Source organism: Trichosurus vulpecula, chromosome 8 (genome assembly GCF_011100635.1).
Source record: "Trichosurus vulpecula isolate mTriVul1 chromosome 8, mTriVul1.pri, whole genome shotgun sequence".
NCBI lineage: Eukaryota > Metazoa > Chordata > Mammalia > Diprotodontia > Phalangeridae > Trichosurus > Trichosurus vulpecula.
Window position 1 is genome coordinate 163,803,069 of NC_050580.1, and position 22,257 is coordinate 163,825,325.

Consider the following 22,257-nt stretch of genomic DNA (forward strand, 5'->3'; position numbering starts at 1 on the left):
AATAGCTAAGTCATTCACAGTTGTTCATTGTGTAATATTGCTTTTATTGTGTAAAATGTTCTCCTACTTCTGCTTACTTTAGTCTGCTTCAGTTCATGTTAAGTCTTTCCAGATTTCTCTGAAATCATCCTGCTTGTCATTTCTTACAGCACAATAATATTCCATTGCGGTCATATACCATAATTTTTTCAGCCATTCCCCAGTTGATGGTCCTCCCCTCAGTTTCTAATTCTTATCCACCACAACAAGAGCTGCTACAAATACCTTTGTACAAATAGGTCCTTTTCCCCCTGCCCCCCTTTTTGTTTAATCTCTTTGGGATATAGACTTACTAGTGGTATTGCTGGGTCAGAGTATGCAGTTTCATAGCCCTTTGGGCATATGAACAAGATTTGTAAGACTCAGAAATTAAAGGGTTTTTTTTTTTTGGTTTCCATTTGAAGTTAAGAAATTCTGATATATATTTTGAAGATCTGTTGATTCATTTTATTCATAGAAATCAACATCTATTTTGATTGTGAATTAAAACCGTGAAGATATTTTAGTTCAGAAGAAACAGATGTATTAAAGAAAACCTAATTTGGTAACTCTTTCCTTACCTGCAATGTAATTTTCTTAAAAATAGCCAGGTTTCTTTTATAAGACTGAAATGGTTTAATAGTAATTTAACTTTTTAGCTCTTGTCAGCTATATACAGAAATCAAATGAGGAGCACATTGTATAGTAGATAAAAGAGCTGGCCTTAGAGTCAGAAAGTCCTGGTTCAAGTTCCATGCCTAAGATAAACTGGCAGTGTGACTCTAGGAATTTCATTTAATGAAGTCTCAGTGCTCCAGGCAAACTCTAACAATGAAGTCACTAGTCTTGTAAAAAAAAAAGAAATCAGAAATTTAAACTAAAATACGAGATAAAATGAAATTCAGTCTTTTGAGGGTATCCTATTCTTTTTTTTAGTTTTAGTTTTCAACATTTACTTCCATAAGATTTTGAGTTCCAAATTTTCTCCCCATCTCTCCCCTCTCATCATTCCAGGACGGCATGTAACTTGATATATAGGCTCTACGTATACATTCATATTGAACCTACTTGCACATTAGTCATGTTGTAAAGAAGAATTAGAACCAGTGGGAGAAACCATGAGAAAGAAGAAACAAAAAAAATCAGAGCAAATAGTACGCTTCAGTCTGCATTCAGACTCCATAGTTCTTTTTCTGGATGTGGACAGCTTTTTCCATCATGAGTCTTTTGGAATTGTCTTGGATCCTTGCATTGCTAAGAAGAGATAAGTCTATCAAAGTTAGTCATTGCGGTATCCTAACTTTTTAAACAAAATGAAATTTAATTTTCTTTTATTTTTAATTGAATTTTCTACCCAAAGATTATTATAAATAAGGCATTTTATTTTTGACACACTTTATTGTGGGTATTCTACATTATGAGTTAGGTACATGTAAACTTTCTCAAATTTCTATGGCAGAAGTGAGAATTAGCCTCACTTATCCCTGTCTACCACTATTATATTTCTCTTCCCCAGGGTTAATAAGTATTTAGGTATCTAATATGTATGTAGTACTGTATGAAGCATGCTAATTTACAATACTTGTGATTCTTCCTCAGACAGAGAGAGAAAAGTCACCTGATGACAATGTCTATTTTGGGGCTATCAGTGATGATTCTGACATCGTTACCCTTGAACCACCTAAGTTGGAAGAAATTGGAGCACAAGAAGAAGTTATAATTGTTAAGGACATTCAGGGTCCTGAAGATTTTAACTTAGGCTCTTCCTCTAGTAGCCAGTATACATTCTGTCAGCCAGATACTGGTAAGAACTTTACAAAGATAAAGGATCTGTGAATATGAACCTTTAGTTCTCTGACTAAACCTTATATAACTTTCTATTCCAAATTCTCAGGTACTAGGTTGTTGAAAGAACAGCATTATATTAAACACAATAAGAAAGTTGAACCTTTCAAGTCTTGCTTCTGATGCAACCTGGTTGTAGGATTCTATTCAATTCACTTAACCTCTGTGTCCTGGGCAACTCTCTAAGGTCGTGTGAGCTACAGAACAAGTGTCAATCTGCATTGGAGAGGGGAGTTTCTCATTGGGAGTTCTATATGCCTATGTGGCATATGGCCCATTCTAAAAAAAAAAAAGTAGAACCATAGAGTTTATTTTCCTGGTATATATTTTCAAGTGACATCAGATAGAACATGTAATAGATACGCCAAATACTTCAGAAAGCATGTGACATTTTTCAAATTTAACCCTAAGAGATGAGAGGAAGAACTTAAGGTAATACTTTGCAATCCAGAAAATCACTAATACTACCTGTGGGGAAAAAATAGGTAGTTTGTGATGATTATTTTTCTCTTCAGTGAGCCATGACTGTACAGTTGTACCCCATTGCTTATAAGCCACAATTCTAAGGCCTGCTAATTCATGATGTCCTGTACATAGAGGAACAACATTATTTGACAAAATAGGCAAACACAACTAGGAACAAAATAAAAATGATCATGTATGAAACAGAATTCATTTTACAGTTTTGAAAATGTATGTTATTTTTGACAAGGTAATAACAAAATGATCCTCTCTGTTTTCATATCCCTGTCTAAACTTTTCTTGCTTTTATTCCTTTTGTTATTGGTTACATAGATGTTATCAGTGTGTGGTGTTCTTTGGTATCTTTTTTATTCTGCATCTCTTTCTCTTAAGTCTTATTTTTTGAATTATGTATATTTATCATTTCCTGTGACATACCATTCATATATACCATCAATTTATAATGGAGTTTTAAAGTTTGCAAAGTGCTTATGACATTTCATTTGGGATGGTACATTCCTTCATTTTATTTACAGTTGAGAAAATTGAGGTTCAGAGAAGTTAAGGAAATTTTACCTGTGGTTACAGAGAATAGCTAAGGAATACAAGATTGGTTTGAACCCAGGTCTTTCTGGATTCCAAATAGTGTTCTTTCCACTACATCATGTAGCCATAACAGCGTTCAGCTCTTCCCAGTTGTTAGATATGTGGTCTGTTTTTTTTTTTTTTTTCAGTTTTCGCTATCATGAATGGTGCTGCTATAATTTTGTACAGATAAGGTTTTTTTTTCCCCATCAGTAATATCCTGTTGGCATCAGGAATAATAAACATCTTGAGAAACAAGATAGAACAAACAACTGAGAAGTTGGCCAGATACCATAATTTTTATTTTGAAAGTGCCATGGTGCCAATAACAGTCTCTCCATTTTTCAGATAAATTTTTTGTAGAAGTTGGTGAAGGTGAACCAGAAACAGTAGAGTGAGATTAAGAAATACTCAGTGATGTTTTAGCATCTGTGGAAGAGTTATAGAAATCAGATATTTAGTGTCTGTGGTGGTGGTGTATTTTTGGCCATACATACAATGAAGAAGTAGAAGATTGACCAATGACCTAGTTAAGTATTATAGTACAAACGGATTAAATTTTAATGTGATACTTTTCCAAAGTAAATCCAAATCTGTCTTTTTATTCTTTAAAACAAAGGCTTAAAAGTATCTTTTTTCTTGTTTATTCACAAAAGAAAGATGGTGGGAGAAGCTTTGGAAGATTCCAGAGTACATAAGGGGATGGAATGATCAACTGAAACACCATGTTCCAAGCCAACTCTTTGAAGGTGGTGTGACTAAGTCTGATCAGCTTCTATAGAGCTGAATATAACTAGTCACATTTATTGAGTGCTTTAAAAACCCAGTTGTGCTCCGCAATACTAAAATAAGTGTTCAAAATTATCCCTATTAAAAAAAAAAGCCAAATTCCACAGTGTGGCTTACGTTTTTTGCATGTCGTTGAATTGCTTAAATTTTATGAATTGGACCAATTAAAGTTCAGAATCCATTTTATCAGCTGGTTGCTGTAGCTGTCATTTTGCTTTGGTTGCAAAGCAAAGCAGTGTTAGATGAAATAGATTTTGAATGAGGAAGTGTGTTGCCTGTGCTGTTTGAAATAGTTTGCAAACTCTGACATATGACAGAAAATTATTTTACATTTATTTAGTTATAGTTAGAAAATAATTCTTTAATATTGCTTTGACTTCTCTAACAATAAATATAGGAGTCTGATTTTATATGATCCATTCAGACTGTGACCATGAAAGCCTTTACTTTAAGTGTGGATTTGTTTTAAATTCTGTCTTTGCCCATGAAAATACAACTCACCTGGATATGCTCCTTGGAGATGATTTATTAAAAAATTGCCATTGGAAAACTGACTTGAACTTTATGTCTTTTTTTCACTTTACTTTCCCTTGGTCATGAAAATTTAGAAATGTTTTTCTGTGCCTTTTATCTCTGCATTAATTTTCATAATTTTGAGGGTTAACTGAATCTATATGATCTACTTTAGAAAAACATTGCCTAAAAAGCTTAACAGACTGGCTGTGGCATGACTATTACTCTTACTTGCATAGACAGCTTAATTATGTGATGCATGAATATTTATTTTGGAGCTCATTTTCTCAAATTTAATTTCAGGATTTCTTCTTCTCCTAATTGATCTTTCTCCTGGGCATTAATTTTCATGTAGTTTCACTTTAAGCTTATAACAGTCTGCTGCTGCTGATCACACTGAAGTATTGATTCATTCATTGAACTGAAATTCAGGAGGAAAAAGAAGTGTGACAATATGATGGGAAAGCATCTGGAAAAGAAAAGTAAAAATCCCATGAGTAGAGACCTTTTAAATTCATGTAGCTTTCCTTTGGAAATTTAGATTATTTCCATTTGTAGATTTGTAATTATCATGTGCTGCTACCTTACAGTAGAGCTATTTCTAATACTGGAATACTGCTTTTTCCTTTCTTTTGCTGACATCTGCTAATTGATAAAATTATATTTGTCTGGTAAGAGTAGGAAATTTAGGGAAGGTTTTTCTAGTTTCTGATAACGTAAATGTCCTGGCCTTGATAATGGAATGGTGGAAATGAAGTGCACACTGTCTGTACCTTGTAAATTTTTTGGGTAGGTATCTAGTGGTACATTTCCTCAGTATTTTAAGTTGTCTCTAAGTTTGTCTGTTCTTGAGATCAAATAGACAAAGTGTTTTCAGTTTACTTCTGAATTAACACAACTTAGAAACTTGATTCCTATTGGAGAGGGAAGAGTACACTAGAATGGAATGATTACTTTTCCACAAGTGGGAAGAACCTGCCTGGGGTCAATGAATTTGTGTCTTTAGAGATCCCTCTTCTCTCCAGTCCTGAACCACCACCCCTTCTGGGAATACATGTGGAATGCATATGTTAAAAATCAAGCATCTTATAATACTTTTCAGTGCTACATATTGCTGGAAAATTTTTAGAACTATTTTTCACACCTTGTAAAAATTTATTTTTAAATTTTAATAGTATTTCCATCTCGGCCTACTGATGATGAGTCCAGTAGTGATGAAACAAGTCATCAGCCCAGTCCTGCAATGAGAAGACGACGTGCTAGAAAGAAGACAATTTCTTGTTCAGAATCTGAGGATAGACCACCTAATGAACACGAATCTGACTCTCCCAAGGAACAGGTGCACCAGCGCCACTTCAGTAGCAGCCTCAACAAATGTATTATACTAGCTTTGGTGATTGCAGTCAGTATGGGTTTTGGACATTTCTATGGTAAGAATTAAGAATTAAGTCTATTATTATGGGCAGGCTGATGATGTATTAGATCAGTATACTCAGTTCGGGCCTGTGTCTTACTTAGTGATTCTATGGTCGATTAGAAGAGTTGATGTGGTTTTGATACTTAAGCTCCTTGGGCTTTTTTCTCCTAAAAAATAGGATAATACCTGTTAATAGTACTTACATATGTATATGTATGTGCACATATATAAAACCTGCACCTCTCTCTCAAGGTTAATGTGATAGAATGGCCCAAATGATAGATGTGCCATGAAAAGTACTAAGTATTATACTGTATAAGAGCTTTTTAATATTTTCATCATATTTTATAAAAAGATATTTGCCTTTTTTTAGGTAGGATTAAAAATACAGATTTTTACTATAATGATGACTATAGTGTCATAAGCAAAATAATTATTATAGTAACTATTAGTATTAAATTAGTCATCCTAGCATCATGCCCTTGGGAATAGTGTGAAGATAGATCATGAACTGTTTGTGAACAGCTTTGGAGACATTTAACTGAAATTTACATTTGAAATCTCATACTGTTACCTATTTCTTACTCTTTATATGTGTAGGTATTACATTTTGACTATTGCTGTTGCTATGATTTAGTAAAGTTTTGGATGTTTCCTCATGACTTCCCCATATTTTAATATATCATCAGTTTTCCAATGCACCAAATTGCTTGTAAAGTGCACAGCATCTATGATTTAAGTGAAACACTGGAGGAAACTTCTTGATCACTTATCACTTTCTTTTAAGGTACCATTATCAGTATAATTATTCTGCTCAGCATTTTCTTTGTGTTCTAACAGTCAGTTTATATGGCATCTTAAAATTTACAAGTGCTTCCCTCACTCATCTTGTGAGATGTAGGTAGTACAAAGTATAACCTCATTTTACAGCAAAAGGGTGTGGAGGTTCAGAGAAGATAAGTGACCTTTTTCAGGGTTAGATAGCCAGTAACTGAGAGATAAAATTCAAACAGCTATTTTAATTTCATTGCATTGTATTGCCTCTCCCAAACAAAGAACAGAAAGGTTCAAAGTGCATGTTGTCTTCCTCTAACATTTGGAGTCTTCAGCAAAGAATTCAGATGTAGTCAGAGAGTTCTTAAAGAAAGACGGGGACATTTTGGGAAAAGATGGTACTGGCAGAAGAGGGTTGAATTTCCAAAAAGGGCTCTTTTGGAAAGGATATGACAATTCACTTTACGGATGTTTATATCTAATCTGTACTTAATTCTGAACCATATTCTCTGTTTGCCAGGTAATCTAAAATTTTGCTTTATTAGGTCTTAAGTGCCTTTTTATAGGGAGTTAGGGAAGGTCTGTCTGCTTCCTTTGTAGTTGGTTTAATTTTCTTTGCATTCTTATCCTGCCAGCACAACAAAAAAAAGTGGCTGCAACAAGGTATAGAAAGATGTTTTTGGCTGGTCCAGTTGTAATGGACTGAAATAGACTTTATTAATTACTTCACAGTTGTATCTTTATGTTGTATCTGCTGATTTTCAAGAGCTGTAGCTTCAAGATTGCCATAACTTTCACAATATAGATAATCAGATAGGATAGCAGATTAACTATTTCTGTTGAAAGAATGAACAGATTCCAAAGTGAAGTTGTCTTTTATTGAAACATGCCTATTAGATAGCTTTCCAGTGCACTTTAACAAGAAACACTTCCTAAGATAAAAATCAAGAAAATGCTCCTTACCCCCTCCAATGGCAGCTAATGTAATTTGCAGTTCTGTTAATTTAGGAAATTTACAGATACTATTTGGATTACCAGAAAAACTTTCTGTAGTGCTAATAAGAAAAATGATATACTCCTGTTTCTTCAGTGTATTGATAGATTGCTATATATCCCCAAGGTTTAATTTCTTATAGATGCCTATCAGTACATTGATGTCATTATGCCCACCTATTGTGAATTTTCGAAGGGACATATAGAAATGGGCTTCCAGATGGTTACTTGTATGGCACTTTTCAATAGGGAGGGGAGAAGTATGTAAGCCAATCTCTTTTTTTCTGGATATTTTATGTGTAGTCAACACAATACTAGCACTACTATATAACATAAAAGACAAAATTTATACATATTTGGCTATAAAGCTACAGTCAATTATTCTCATCCTTTACGTCCAATATTTAGCTTAAAAGTTATACCCCATTACTGAAATTATTGTATAACAATTATTTACAAGCCCAGTGGATGACACATCTTGAGCATTTCAAGCTATTAAAACTTATTACAATGATATTACAATTTGAATACTCAATTGGAGTTTTTTATGAACGGTATAGGTCAAATTAATAATAACTATCATTTTCATAGCGTTTTAAGGTTTGCAAAGCACTTTGCACATATTATTTTATATTTTATATATCTATATGTAGAGAGGGTAGACTGGTATAGTGTATTTTAGAAGACCTGGGTTCACATCCCACCTCTCATACAAGTTTTATGCCCCTTATCTCCCCTTCACAGCCTCCCATCACTCAACCTTTATGTGCCTCAGGCAGCTCCCTCAGAATTACGAAATCACATAGCTTGACTGAGATTTCTGTTGGAGGAAGGAGTTTTCACACTGGGACTTCTTCCCACTAGAATTCTTGTTCCTTTGATTTCATGCCTAGAATGTCCCTCTTTCCCCCCTTTTAATTCCTATTCATCCTTTAAAGTCTAACTTACATAATTATTCCTCCAGATTTCCCTAGGCTCTTCTCACTCCCTTACTCCCACATCATTACTAACAATTCATGTCCATCCTCTGAAGGTATCCCCCCTCGATACTCCACGTGTTTTCATGTGTATGTATATTTGTGTTTCTAAAATTGTTTTGACAGTTAACTGATGGACTTAATGGTTTTTATTTGAATAAAATGTTGTCTTTCCACAGGTAAACCTGCAGGTAATAAGAAATATTTTTTATTTTCTTGCTTAAAGAAAAATTTAATACCAGAAATTTAATACCAGAAAATATCAGTGGTTAACCCAACTGGCATTAAATACCCGCATATTGCATGATCTCTTGAGCATTTGGTAAAAAATTAAAAATACTTAGAAAGAATAAGGTACCTGTTCATTGAGTACTCTTTTCCTATTTTTAAAAAATATTATGAAAATGGTGTTTCAGTGCTTAGGAATGATAATAACGTTCACATTTACCTGTGTATTTTCTATATTAATCTATTCAGAATAACTATAGTAAGATCTGGCAACTAATTTTTCTGTAATTATGTCCTATGCACCTAAATTTCTTTTTTGGTGATGAGAGTATGAGGATGACTATAATGTAATGTAATGGGTATAATGTAAAGTAATGAGTGACTTAAAAAAAATACCAGAACTTATAAAGCCAAATAAGTGTTTGTTTCTTCAAAGTGATTACTCCTGGGAGACCATATTTGTATTCTAGTGCTGTCACCATTGCTCTTTGAAGTTATCTTTAGAGACAGTTTGAGCACTCATAAAACAAACAGACAAAATAAATAAATTCAGTACTTTCAGTCTTATCATTGGACCCCCAAAATGTATGACCTAGATAGATTATCCATGAGACTTGGCTATATTCAAAAATCAGATTCATACTCAAAAGGGAAAACATTTGAATATCTCTTGGGAGTGTTCTAAATAACATTCTACAGTCTCTGTAAACTTCCAGAAAAGGAATTCCAAAAATATTTTTGGTCCAGTGGCAATATCATTGGAACAGTTAATGTACCCTCAAGGATTACTTCGAAGGAAACACATATTTGGATATAGAAAATTCTGTTGTATTTAGGTACATAGATGCATAATCCAACCCACCCAGACTCTCTAATATAATCTTAGTGGTCTGAACGTAGGATACATCCCCAAAATTTTTTGAAATAAAAAAAAGTACAGGTGTACACTGAAAATTAATACCACGTATAGTCCACATTTGAATTGTATAGAAGCTACATTGGTGGGAAGAATGTAGCTTATGTTCCTAACCTGTATTTTATTCACATCTTGTATATTTAACATGATAATAGATGGAATTATTCAGTATTAAAATTTTTAGTCTCTTTCCTTTCAGTTCTCACAGCCCTCCAAAAGGTTACTAATTACCTTCTAATCCAGGGGCTTTAGCACCTTGTCTTCCTTGACCATAGTTAGAAGAAACATTGTTGTTACTGATCATCTCCTTTTTGATAATCTGTCATCCTGTGGCTTAAGTGTCCACTGTTCTGTGCTTGGCCCTCATCTTTTTCCTACACTCTCACCTTTGTTGATGCTGTCTACTCTGACCTTAGTCATTACCTTTCATACACACACATATATATATATGTATATTTCAGATCTATATCCAACCTATTTCTAGAACTAAATTACATATTTCTAACTTTCTACTGGATAGCTCCATCTGTATACTTAATCAGCACCTCAAATTCAACATATCCCACCACAGCAAAATTTCACGAATTCCATAAATAATTGCATATGGAGCACAGTACTAGGTTCATGCAAAGATATAAAATATGTAGGGAGTAGTCTCCAGTGTCTTGGAGCTTATAGCCTAATACATATATATACTTAAATACAAGATTCTGTGATTGCATCAGTTTGGATGGTTTCTCCTAAGATAGAATTTATAACCCATCCTTTCCTACCTATCATGTGTGACTTTTCTCCATGTTTTCCTATAAATTCTACATACTGCATTAGAGGCTTTCCTCACTTTTTCTTCACAAATACTAGTAAGTATTTGGGGTATCCATTGGCCATCCCTCATCTTCTCTACATGAATAGTCAATCTTCTTTTTCTATCATGTATTTTCCTGATAACATCCTGAACTCTTGTTTTTCAAAGTTCCTCATTTGTGATATATTGCAGCCTGCTCATACCCACCAGGCACCTTCTCCTCTGAGTGATAGTAATTTTCGATTCTTTGGATACTGCCTTTATGTGTCAGATATGAAATAAGACATACCTAGATAATTCTAACAAAAAAAAAAAACATTAGAGAGGCCTGAGGAGGACTGGCATTGTCATTACTGATTAGAATGTGAGGAGAAAAGTGGCCAGGAGAGGCTTTATAGGGGAAGAATTATGTGGGTTGGACTTTAAGTGATAAGTTTAAACAATAGAAATTTAAAAGGGGAAGGAAAGGCATTCTAGGCCTAGGGAACTTTGTGATCAAATGAACAACAATCCAGAAAAAGTACAGAGTGCATTTAGGATACAAAATAGTAGTTTCATGGAAAATAGAATATGTAGGGGAATATGATCATAGGATCATAGATTTGGTGCTGGAAGGGACCTTAGACGTCACAATTTATGTTAGGATATTTGCAGTGGATTAGGGGTAGAGAGGCAGAGACTTGTTATAGAGATATAATTGATAGAACTTGGTAACCATTTGTATATGAGAGATGAGAGAAAGGATCTGGGCTACTCTTTTACCCTTAAAAATAACTATGACACGTCAGAGATTGAGAAACACCATAGCTTAATGGCTATTGTGTTTGCCTTGTGGCCAGGAAAACCTAGGCTCAAGTCTTGCCTCTGATACAAACTCCTGTGAGACCCTGGACAAGACACTTAATTTCCCAGTACTCTGGACACTGATAACTGTAAGTTGCAGAGAAAGTTCTGAGGGGGTTTCTTTATCTGGGAGTTCCTGTACGGATGAAATCACAGGTTCAGTCCCCATTCCTATTTTTATGTCAGATATAACATCAGGGTTTCTAATATGGAGTACTAAGTTACTGGCATTGATAAAACTAGTGAATAAAAAAGGAATACATTTAGGGCAAAAGTCATAAGCTTGGCCTTGGAAATGTTCTGTTTAATATACTGGTGGTGGTTCCTTCTAGGTAGAGATGCTCTGTAGCTAGCTGGGAGATGTGTATCTTTAGCTCAGAACTGAAAATGCAGATTTGAGTATAAATGAAAGGTCACTGAGATAATAAATGGCACTTCTCATCTTCTCAATACCACAGCCATCATGGGCCTGTTTTGACCTCTAATTGTAGTATTTCTCTGGATGTTGCCACTGTTCTCTCAGTTACTCAAGCATATGCTGCTCCAAACCTTCTCTTGAATCCCTTCTTCCTTTCCACTCCTACTGACACCACCCTAGCTCATTCCCTTATTTCTTATCACACTATCATAATGGCCTGCTAACTGGTCTTCCTGTCTCCCATTTATCCCCTTTCCAGTCCATCTTTCTCATCACTGACAGTCATCTTCCTAACTCCCTGCTGTGATAAAGTTCTCTCCTAAAATTTTTATACTGCCTATAATTCCATAGGCCTATAGAACATTCTATTCAGTACAACTCCTGATCTTGGCATTGAAAGCCCTTCAAAAGTTTGCTCCATTCTACTTCTGAAGCTCATATACTATTCTCCTTGATGTTTGATGGTTGACCCATCTGAAATTTTGGCATGTTTACCATTCACATTCTGCCTTCTCCTTGTTTCATACATTTTGTTCCTCTTTATACCTGATTCTTAGAATGTATTCTCCTCAATCTATACTTATTAGGGTATTTCCCTTTTTTAAAGGCCCTATTCAAGAGCAAGCCTCATGATCAAGTCTCCCTTTCCCCCTGCTCTTCCCCATCCTGTTCCTCCATGAAAGCAATTTCTTCCTTTTCAAAATTTCTTCTAACATTTTGTCCTTGATTTAGAATTTTGTCCTTTGTACTTATTACATTCTGCTTTGCATCACAGTTGTTTGTGGATTTGTGTTTTGTCATAATTAGTTTGTAAGGTCTATTATTCCATCTATTAGTGTATTAGGTCTCTTAGTTTTAAGGTCTATTTCAGATCTCTTCTCAGCTTTGTAGCTATCATGAAGCCATGAGAATAGATTATATCTATATCTGTAGAATACTGAGAGAACAGGAGGTCTTGGGTAAAGCACACAGGTAGATAGCAAGGGGAAGAAGAGATTATAAAAGAAAAACGGGATAGAGCTATAGTTTTATAGTTTTAACTTCTGGTGAAGTTCACATTAACTCAGTTACTTGTCTAGTAATCAGTAGTGTCTGTGACCCCATTTGGGTTTTTTTTTCCGGCAAAGACTGTGGAGTGGTTTGCCATTTTCTTTTCTCATTTTACAGGAAAATGAGACAAACGGCACTAAGTGACTTGCCCAGGGTCACACAGCTAGTAAGTGTCTGAGGCTAGATTTGAACTTAGGAAGATGATTCTTCCTGACTTTAGGCCCAGAGCTAGGTGGCTCATTGGATGGAGTGCTGGGCCTGAAGTCAGGAAGAGCTGAGTTCAAAATTGAATTTAAGATGGAGAATTTAAAAATGTCTAATAGACAAGTTGGTAGTGTCTGCCTGGAGATCAGGAGAGAGAATAGGGCTATTTTTATATACCTGGGAGTTATCCGTGGAACAAACGAAACTATATAGAGAGGAGAGAAGAGGACCCGAGAGAGAGACTTTGAGTACACCTACAGTTAGTGGGCATAAGATGAATAGTAAACCAGCAAAGTATACTAAGGAGAGATCAGAAGGATAGGAAGTAGAACCAAGAGAGAACAGTCTCACAAAAAGCCAGAGAGGAGAGAGTATACAGGAGAGAGGAGGGTGCTTGACAGTATCAGATGCAGAAATTTAGAGGACAAAAATTGAGAAAAGGCCATTTACTTGGTTTAAATCATTGGGAACTTAGGACTAGAGTTTGTTGAAAGATGAAACCAGAAGCCAGATTGCAGAGGTTTAAGAAAGTGAGAGGAAAGGAAGTAGAGGTGCTCAATATAGGAGCCTTTCTAAAAGGATTTGCCTGAGAAAAGGAAGAGAAATAGAAAATGATAGGTAGAAGCAATGTTATAATCTTAGTGAAGGCTTTTTTTTTTTTTAAAGGAAGGGGGGCGGGAAACTTGGAACTTCTGTGGACGACAGAAAGGAAGCAATTGACAGGGAGAGATTGAAGAGTAGATAGAAGTAGGATTATGGTGGGGGTGATCTGCAGAAGACAGGAGGAGAGGGGATCAAAGATACACGTAATTTAAGCATTTTTAGAATCTATAGTTTTGCATAACAGAAGTTTTGGTTGTTATTTGTCTTGGGTCCAAGGTAGCCTTCTCCTATAAATTGTTTTTAAGATATTATGATGTCCTAATAGTATGAAGAAGTGATAACTATATTAAGTCCTCATATTGGAAGCCTATTAGTTGACATGGAACAGTTAGGCAGGCATTAGGTAGTTTGCATCAGTGAAAGGATTTTCCAGTGTTATCACACATGCATTGGCACATCATAGACCACTTTTTTTTTTTGAGAGTTTTTATTTTTAGTTTACAACACTCGGTTCTACATAATTTTGAGTTCCAGGTTTTCTTTCCCCCCTCTGCACCTCTCTCCTCAAGACGGCATGGAATCTGATATATTTTCTATGTATAACATACTAGTCAAGTTGTGAAGAAGAATTATGACCAATGGAATGAATCATGAGAAACAGGAAACAGAACCAAAAAAAACCCCCAAAAATAAAAGAGAAAGAAAAAGGGAAAAAAAAAGGTGAACATAAAGTGTGCCTCTATCTGCATTCAGACTCCATAGTTCTTTCTCTGGATGTAGATAGCGTTCTTCATTGTGGGTCCTTTGGAGTTGTCTTTGCACCTTGTGTTGCTGAGAAGAGCAAAGTCTATCAGGGTTAGTCATCATAGAATCCATATGTCTGTGGTTGTTTATAATGTTCTCCTGGCTCTGCTCTGCTCACTCAGCATTATATCGTGTAGGTTTTCCCAGGTTGTTATGAAGTCCATATCATCCCCATTTCTTACAGTACAATAGTATTCCATTACCTCCATATATCACAACTTGTTCAGCCATTCCCCAGTTGATGGGCATCCCCTTGATTTCCAATTCTTTGCTACTACAAAAAGAGCTGCTATGAATATTTTTGTACACGTGGGTCCTTTTCCCACTTGTGTGATCTCTTTGGGATACAACCCTAGAAGTGGTATTGCTGGGTGAAAGGGATCATAGACCACCCTTAACCACATTTTATTAAGCAGTACTAGTAGCAACTGGAAATTAGGATAGAGTTTAAGTAAAATACTCTATAGGGGGTGTTAAATTGTTTTATCATTATTTCTCCATCCATCTCTCTATACTGAACCTGGTGACTATAAATACAGTCCAGCAGTCCAGAAGTTAGTTTTTAGTAAAAAAAAAAATTATTAATCAGCTTTGGTAGTCCGAAAATGTAGCTATCACGAAGCACTTTTTTATTTAGTTTGTTAAGATCCTTCTAGGATTTGGTTTCAATTAGATTACAGGACAATTCGAGGCGGCTCAATAAGTCTGACTAGACTAGACAAAGTATGAAAAGAATTTTATTGATGACTGCTGAACTTCACAGAAGTTTGTTTTTCTGTATTCTTGGCTAGTATCTGACATTAGTTTTTATCAGGTGAAATCAATCAGTTGATTCTACAAAGTAACATAGATTAGCCCTTAAAAGGCCTATAGAAAATGACCCCTTATTCTTCTTTTTATTAATAAATAGGATTAAATTCGACAAACATCTGTTAAACTTCTATGTTCTAGACAAAATGTTACAGAAAGGGGAGAATGGAATAAGCATTTATTAAGTACCAATAGCACATTAGTAAATGCTTTACACATATCTCAGTGCAGAGACAAAAAAAAAAAGTTAGTTCCTGATCTCATGAACTTAAGGGATTTAGACTTGGAAGTGTTTTTGGACATCAGCCTCCAGCATTTTAGATAAGAAAATTGAGGCCCACAGAAACTGGCCCAAGGTTCAAGTAGCAAAGCCAACATTGCTCCTCTGACTCCAGAGGCGAGTTTGTGGGGTTTTTTTTTTGTTTTGGTTTTGGTTTTTTTTGGTATAACATGCTGCCTCCATCTACCAGTCTCTTAAAAATTGAAACAAGAAAATAATGAAAAAGAACTTATTAACAGGGAGTTGGCATGATGTAATTGAAAGAATACTTGACTACAGGACAATACACCTAGGTTTGACACCTCTGTAAAGTATGCAATATGTGCTCTATGAATAGCATATGTAATTTCATTTCTCTGGTCCTCAGTGTTCTCACATCTCAAATGAAGGGGCTGATTAGGCTGAATGATCTCTAACCTCATGTCCAGCTTCAGTTTTAAGTAAATATGTATTGTTACAACATAAAATATGAGGTTTTCTTTTCATTATGGGACAAAATGTTAAAAGGATGGAAATAGTTTCTAAGCAAAGTTGATAGATTGGGGGGATTAAAAGGATGTCAGAAGCAAAAGAATGAATAGATAGATGAACATTTTAGATGTTTCTGTACTGGAAAAGGTAAATGAAAAAGGTACACATATCAGTTATACTTGAATAATATTAAACTTTTTACATGACATGTTAATAAGTCTTTTCTGGCATTTTTATTTAGATCCTTTGCTAAGATATATCAGAAGTTTTTGCTTTTCTCTATTACTTTATTTTATTACTCTCTTCTCCTTCCAAAAGAAAAAGGAAAAACATTAATGAAAATAGGAGTCAGTGATGCAACATTTTGTTGCTTCCTGCAAAAGCACCTATTTGGTGATAATTGCATCATATAAAATTTAGAAGATTAAAAATGAGTTGTTTACCAAATGCATTTTTTACTCTGTTAAATTGTGGAGTTTTGTATGCATGAAGCATGTAGCAGCATGTGGGTAGAATGTATGTCTAAGCAGTTTGCATCATATATTCTAAAGTAGATAAATATGTCAACTTTTATTTAGTCTTAAGTTCTTTCTAACTTCTGAGAGGATAGTGGAGCTGTGGCTTTCCTGAGAGTCTGTCCCTTAAAGCTCTGCTTACATGGGGTCTTGCCAAAATTAACTTAAAGAGTAGAATTATGATAATATTTGGTGGTTTTTTTTCTCCCTTCCTTATTTTTGGGCTGCATCCATAACATATACAGTATGGAAAAATAGAACTGAAAAAAGTTGTATTTCCATTTCTGTTCATGGCTTGCATTGCAAACAGATAACATGCATACCTCAGAGATACTGCAGTTTTGCTTCCAGATCACCACAATAAAGCAAACATCACAATAAAGTGAGTCACATGCCTAATTTCAATATTGTTGTGTTTTGGAATAGGAAGACCAAAGGAGAGGGAGAGAGATGGGGGAATGGCCGGTCAGTGGAGCAGTCAGAACACATGCAACATTTATTGATTAAGTTTGCTGTTTTCTATGGGTGTGGTTTGGGGCACCTCAAAATAATTACAATAGTATCTTTAATAAAATAAGGAAGAAGTTTGAAATATTGAGAAAATTAGCAAAATATGACAAAGACATGTGAGAACATGTTGGAAAAATGGTGTCGGTAGACTTGCTCGACACAGGGTTGCCACAAACCTTCAATTTATAAAAAACACAATATCTACAAAGTGCAGTGAAGCAAAGTGCAATAAAAGAAGGTATGCCTGTACAAGATTGAACTTTGTGGGCCTCATTTTTTGCCTATGTAAAAGGAAAGCAATACTACTTTCTTCCTCACAGAGGTTTTCAAAAACAAAACACTCCAAAATGAAACCCTGTAAGTTGTTAGAGGTTTTCTTCATTTTGTTATAAAAAAATTAAACTTCACTCTCCTTTGTTGGTGTACATGAAAAGTTAATGACATTTAACTTAGCTTATTCTCCTTTGTCATTAATTAACATTTAATCATTCAGCAATCTCATTTATCCAGATGCCAAGCCACCAAAGCTCAGATAACTAGAATTTTTCAAGTACTGCATTCTGACATACATTTTAAAAAATTCTTTATGATGAACTTAAACATAAGAACATTTCAATATATTCGAAACTGAGCAAAAATATTGTGTATGAAGCCGACTTTGTGGATATTTTAAATATTTAAATAAATATAATATAAATATTTTAAAAATTATTAATTAAAAATTAAATATATTTTAAACTTAACATGATAATAACAAAACCTACCCCCACTTTTTGCATTCACTACCCACTGACTATATTTATTCCCCATGACAAATAACTCTCTTGTAGCAGTAAGAACAGTCAAGCAAAATCAAACAAAAAACAACACGTTGTTCATGTCCTGCACATGTATTGACATAGTAGAATTCACAATGGTGATTATGAGGTATTAAACCCTACAGTGTCTTCTTAATCAAATATTAAATTGTGTTTAGCATATTTTTAGTAATTGTTATAATTCTTTTGCAAATTGTGAATTACAGGATACATACATTAACATTTAGTTTACTAGGATACCAAATTCCCCCCTACAGTCTGGATAAATGGGATTTTACTGTCCTTTGGGTAAAATAGTTGCTTTTTAAAATGAAAAATGAAGTTACAAATTATAAAGTTTTGTTTGATTTATGTGTAAAGAAGAATTTCATAAATATTGTTTTAGGTACCATTCAGATTCAAAAACGTCAGGAGCTAGTCAGAAAGATACATGCTGAAGAATTGAATGGTGTGAAGGATTATCTTTACCAATGTCAGCAAGAACAAGGGTCTTCTGGTGATAAGGTGGGTATTAATGTTTCCTTACATTTAGTAGTTCATTAGATAAAACCTTTGAAAGTACAACTGGTTTTGTGTACAGCTGCTCCCCAAGGTTCTTCGCTTAGGCCTTCTTGTGGGCCAAGATAAGTGATTGGCTCTTCTGAGTTCTCAACAAAGATGTGAGATGTCTGTCCGTAATATCTTCTAGCTGTGGAAAACTTCTCTTGGTTATGTAGCAAACTTCTTGAGGTGTTCCTCAAGCAGAAACACTTTTTCTCACAAAGGAAGTTAACTGGCTATAAGCCCTTTGCTTCTAGAGTTAGCAGTAGTTGTTAATTAAGCAGATACAGTAGCCAACTGTGCCCATGCTGCTCCTTCAGCATTTGGGGATTTCTTCCTTTGTCATCTAATGTTAAAGGAATCTGGTAGTGGTAGAGTAGAACCAGCAGAGGCAACAACAACAAATGGATTAGTGTGTGAAAGTGACTTGTTGACATACAATTTATATGTTGTTTTAACAACCACAAAGAGGCAGGGCTTATTCTGGGCATTTGGGACTTTTTTTTTTTTCATTTCTTCACACGTATACCTTCCCACCTCAGCGCAGTTAAAATTAAGTGAGGAAAGTTAGTAATGATAAGGTTTCTGTACTAATACATTAAAATGTTAGGAGTTGGAATATGTCCTGCCAAGAGATTTTGTTTAGGTAGGAACTATGATAGTTTTGAAGAGCCTTCTTTAATAATAAACCAATAAATGCCATGTGAATAGTAATCATTGGAAGGATTATTCATTATATATCTAGACTTATATTATAAAATTCTTATACTTGTATAGCATGTGGCAAAAGCAAATGTTGCTTAGAGATATTTTTCTATATAATGCTTGCTGTGCACACATAAATAACAAAGGTAACAGTTTTTTATATTATCATTGGATAAAACAATATCGAAGTCTTTCTTTAAAAACTTTTTTTTTTCTTTTTTAAGTCACTGAGAGAAAATCTTGCATCATGTTTGAAGCTTACTGAGGTAGAGAAGATAGCCTTTGAAACACAGAAGAAAAGCCTTGCTACAGAAAACCAGCATTTAAGAATGTCTCTGGAAAAGGAAGAAAAAGCTTTTTCCTCCTTACTGGAAGAGTTGAGGAAACTAAGGGAACAGATTCGGAATTTGGAAGATAAAGAAACAAGTACTGAATTGATAGTTTCTGAAAATCAAAAACTTAAACAGCATTTAGAAAAAGAAAAGCAAAAGACTAATAGCTTTCTCAGTCAGAAGGAGACCCTCTTGGCAGAAGCACAGATGCTAAGGAAGGAACTAGAAAAAGAACGACAAACAACCATTGCCTTAAGGGAAGAACTGGATCTTTTAAGCAGTAAGCAGTCATCAGGTGATGCAGATTCTCCCAATACACTGACTGAAAATAAGGAAATAGAAATTTTACGAGGAAGATTAACAGAGTTGGAATGGAAGCTAAACTTTGAACAACAGCGATCGGATTTGTGGGAAAGATTATATGTTGAAGCAAAAGATCAAAGTGGAAGACAAGAAAACAGTGAAAAAAATAAAGGTAGCAAGGGAACTAACAAGGCTAAGAAGTCTAAAGATACCTTGTTTGGTTCAGTTAAGGAAACTTTTGATGCCATGAAGAATTCAACAAAGGAGTTTGTAAGGCACCATAAAGAAAAGATTAAACAGGCTAAAGAAGCTGTTAAGGAAAACTTGAAAAAATTTTCAGATTCTGTTAAGTCTACCTTTAGCCATTTCAAAGATACCACCAAAAATATCTTTGATGAAAAAGGGAATAAAAAATTTGGAGATAAAAGAGATGAAGCTACTAAAAAAGCAAAAACTGTTTATCGTGAATATTTGCATCCTCAACCTAGACCACCTTCAAAAAACACATATAAAAGCCCCAGCATGGCAAGATCTGGAAGAAAACAAAAGTCAGTTCAGTTTGAAACATCTGGGAAGAACACAAATTCACAAAAATGTAGCACAAGCCAAGACTCGATAAGAAATTACCACTTTTTAAAAAACCCTCCTGATTTGTTTGAATGTGGTCATCAGGAAAAGCTGTCAGTTCAGTTTGAAACATTTGGTAAAAACACAGACTCCCAGAAAGGCACCACTGATAAAGACTGTGTGAAAAATTATCACCGTCTGACAAAAGGCTGTTCCAGTGTTTTTGAATGTGCTCATCAGGAATCGATTAGCCTTTTCAACAGAGTATTAGACCCTGTAAGAATAGATGAATTTAATAAGTTAATGCAAAGATATGTGCAGCAAGAAGTAAATGACTTCCATCACTGGGGAGAACTTCAGCAATTCATCAATAAGTTTTTCCATAACAGTGTCTTTATTCATGATCAGATGTTGTTCACTGACTTTGTTAATGATGTTAAAGATTATCTTGAAGACATGAAGGAATATCAAGTAGATAATCATGGAGTGTTTGAGGATTTGGATGACTATATATATAGACATTTCTTTGGTGACACATTTTCCCCTCAGTATGGACCCAGGTTGGTTTCTATAGTACAATATGATTGGAATAGCTTTTAAATATTACAGATAGCTACAGATTATCGAAATTATTTTTATAATAGTGAAAAATTGAAAAGAGCAAGTTTTTTTTTTTCTACTAGATGGGAATTTTCCCAGGTAGTTCCAGGTTGAATTACGGACACAAAAAATATTCTGTCTTAAAAAAAAAATTGTCAAAAATGAATAATCTTAAAATCTATTTTTCTCCTTTTCTCTCATATATAAATTTTTATTAGCATATTTCTTAGTCTTTAAATCCATCCAGAAACTTATATATAGAATGGTATTTTGAAAATACTTATTTTGACTGCTAAAAGTTCTAAGTTTAAGATATAGCTTATAGAAATCTGACCCTGGTTTTTTTAGTCACGCTGTATATACTATGATGCCTCCCTTGTCTTTTGTCAAAACAGTAACATTTTTCTGCTTTTCATTTCCACTGGTAAAAAAAAATACACCCTCTTCACTGAAAACCCTTAATTTTGGATATATGTATTAGAATGAAAACTGAATAAGAGGGTATAGATGGTTCAAGTTTCTCATCCCAAAAGGAGAAGCTGCCATTCAGGCTTTCAGCAGTATCCTCTCTGTTTCTGTTATTTCACATTTATAAGTATTTTGGAAATGAAAAATGGAAAGATTTGAGACCTATCAGATGAGGCCTTAATAATAGAGATTATTAGAGACCTTTTCTTTTCTGTGTGTATTTCCTTCAGTGTGGCTTCTTCACCAAAAAGAAGGAAGCTTAAGTTTCCCCTAAGTAGCCCAGTATTTTTTTATTTAACTTTGTAATGGATTGAGGATATTCATGTTGTAGTATCATCCCATGATTATTTTACATTTCTTAACCATAATGCCTGTGATTAATTTTTGAAATATGAATTTCAAGGTATACATGCTATTACAACAAAATGACTAGTTCTCAATTTAAGTTCATATGTTTCTATAGTCATTTTCAGTTCAGTGATTTAACTATCATTTAAAGCTACACATATACAGTAAAACATTGAGAATTTTGCATAATTACAGTAGATTGGGTCATGTAACTACCAATGAAGACAGAATTTGCTAAATATGTTATGTAAAGGAGATTTCAATGAATGCTTAAGTACTTTAAAAGCAAATAATTAGATATAAACAGCTGATAGACTATGTTATTCTAATCTATTAAAAAAATTTCCCTAAGGAACTCTGAAGAGACAAAACTTTGCCTTCTTCCAATCTTTATATTGTTGACAAACAGTTATAAACATCTTCTGTATGCCTAGCACCTTAGGTTGCACAAGAACACATGGACTTGTCCATTAAGGAGCAGATTCTTCCTGTTGTTTTTTTTTTATTTAAATTTATTTATTTAACATATTTGGTTTTCAGCATTGATTTTCACAACAGTTTGAATTACAAATTTTCTCCCCATTTCCACCCTCCCCCCCACTCCAAGATGGCATATATTCTGGTTGCCCTGTTCCCCAGTCAGCCCTCCCCTCTATCACCCCCTTCCCCTCTCATCCCCTTTTCCCTTCCTTTCTTGTAGGGCAAGATAAATTTCTACGCCCCATTGCCTGTGTATCTTATTTTTT

General features: G+C 34.5%; 1 protein-coding gene across 2 annotated transcripts in view; it reads left to right on the forward strand.

Annotated features, from left to right (window-relative positions):
• Nucleotides 1-22,257, forward strand: part of CCPG1 (cell cycle progression 1) — a 49,492-nt gene that overhangs the window by 24,852 nt on the left and 2,383 nt on the right. The window contains exons 5-9 of one of the 2 annotated variants that reach the window (XM_036734636.1): nucleotides 1,618-1,822; nucleotides 5,388-5,642; nucleotides 8,553-8,564; nucleotides 18,034-18,152; nucleotides 19,118-20,655. In XM_036734636.1, the coding sequence (XP_036590531.1) occupies nucleotides 1,618-1,822; nucleotides 5,388-5,642; nucleotides 8,553-8,564; nucleotides 18,034-18,152; nucleotides 19,118-20,655 (2,129 nt within the window). The remainder of the gene's footprint in view (nucleotides 1-1,617; nucleotides 1,823-5,387; nucleotides 5,643-8,552; nucleotides 8,565-18,033; nucleotides 18,153-19,117; nucleotides 20,656-22,257) is intronic. The other variant, XM_036734637.1, reaches the window with a different exon arrangement.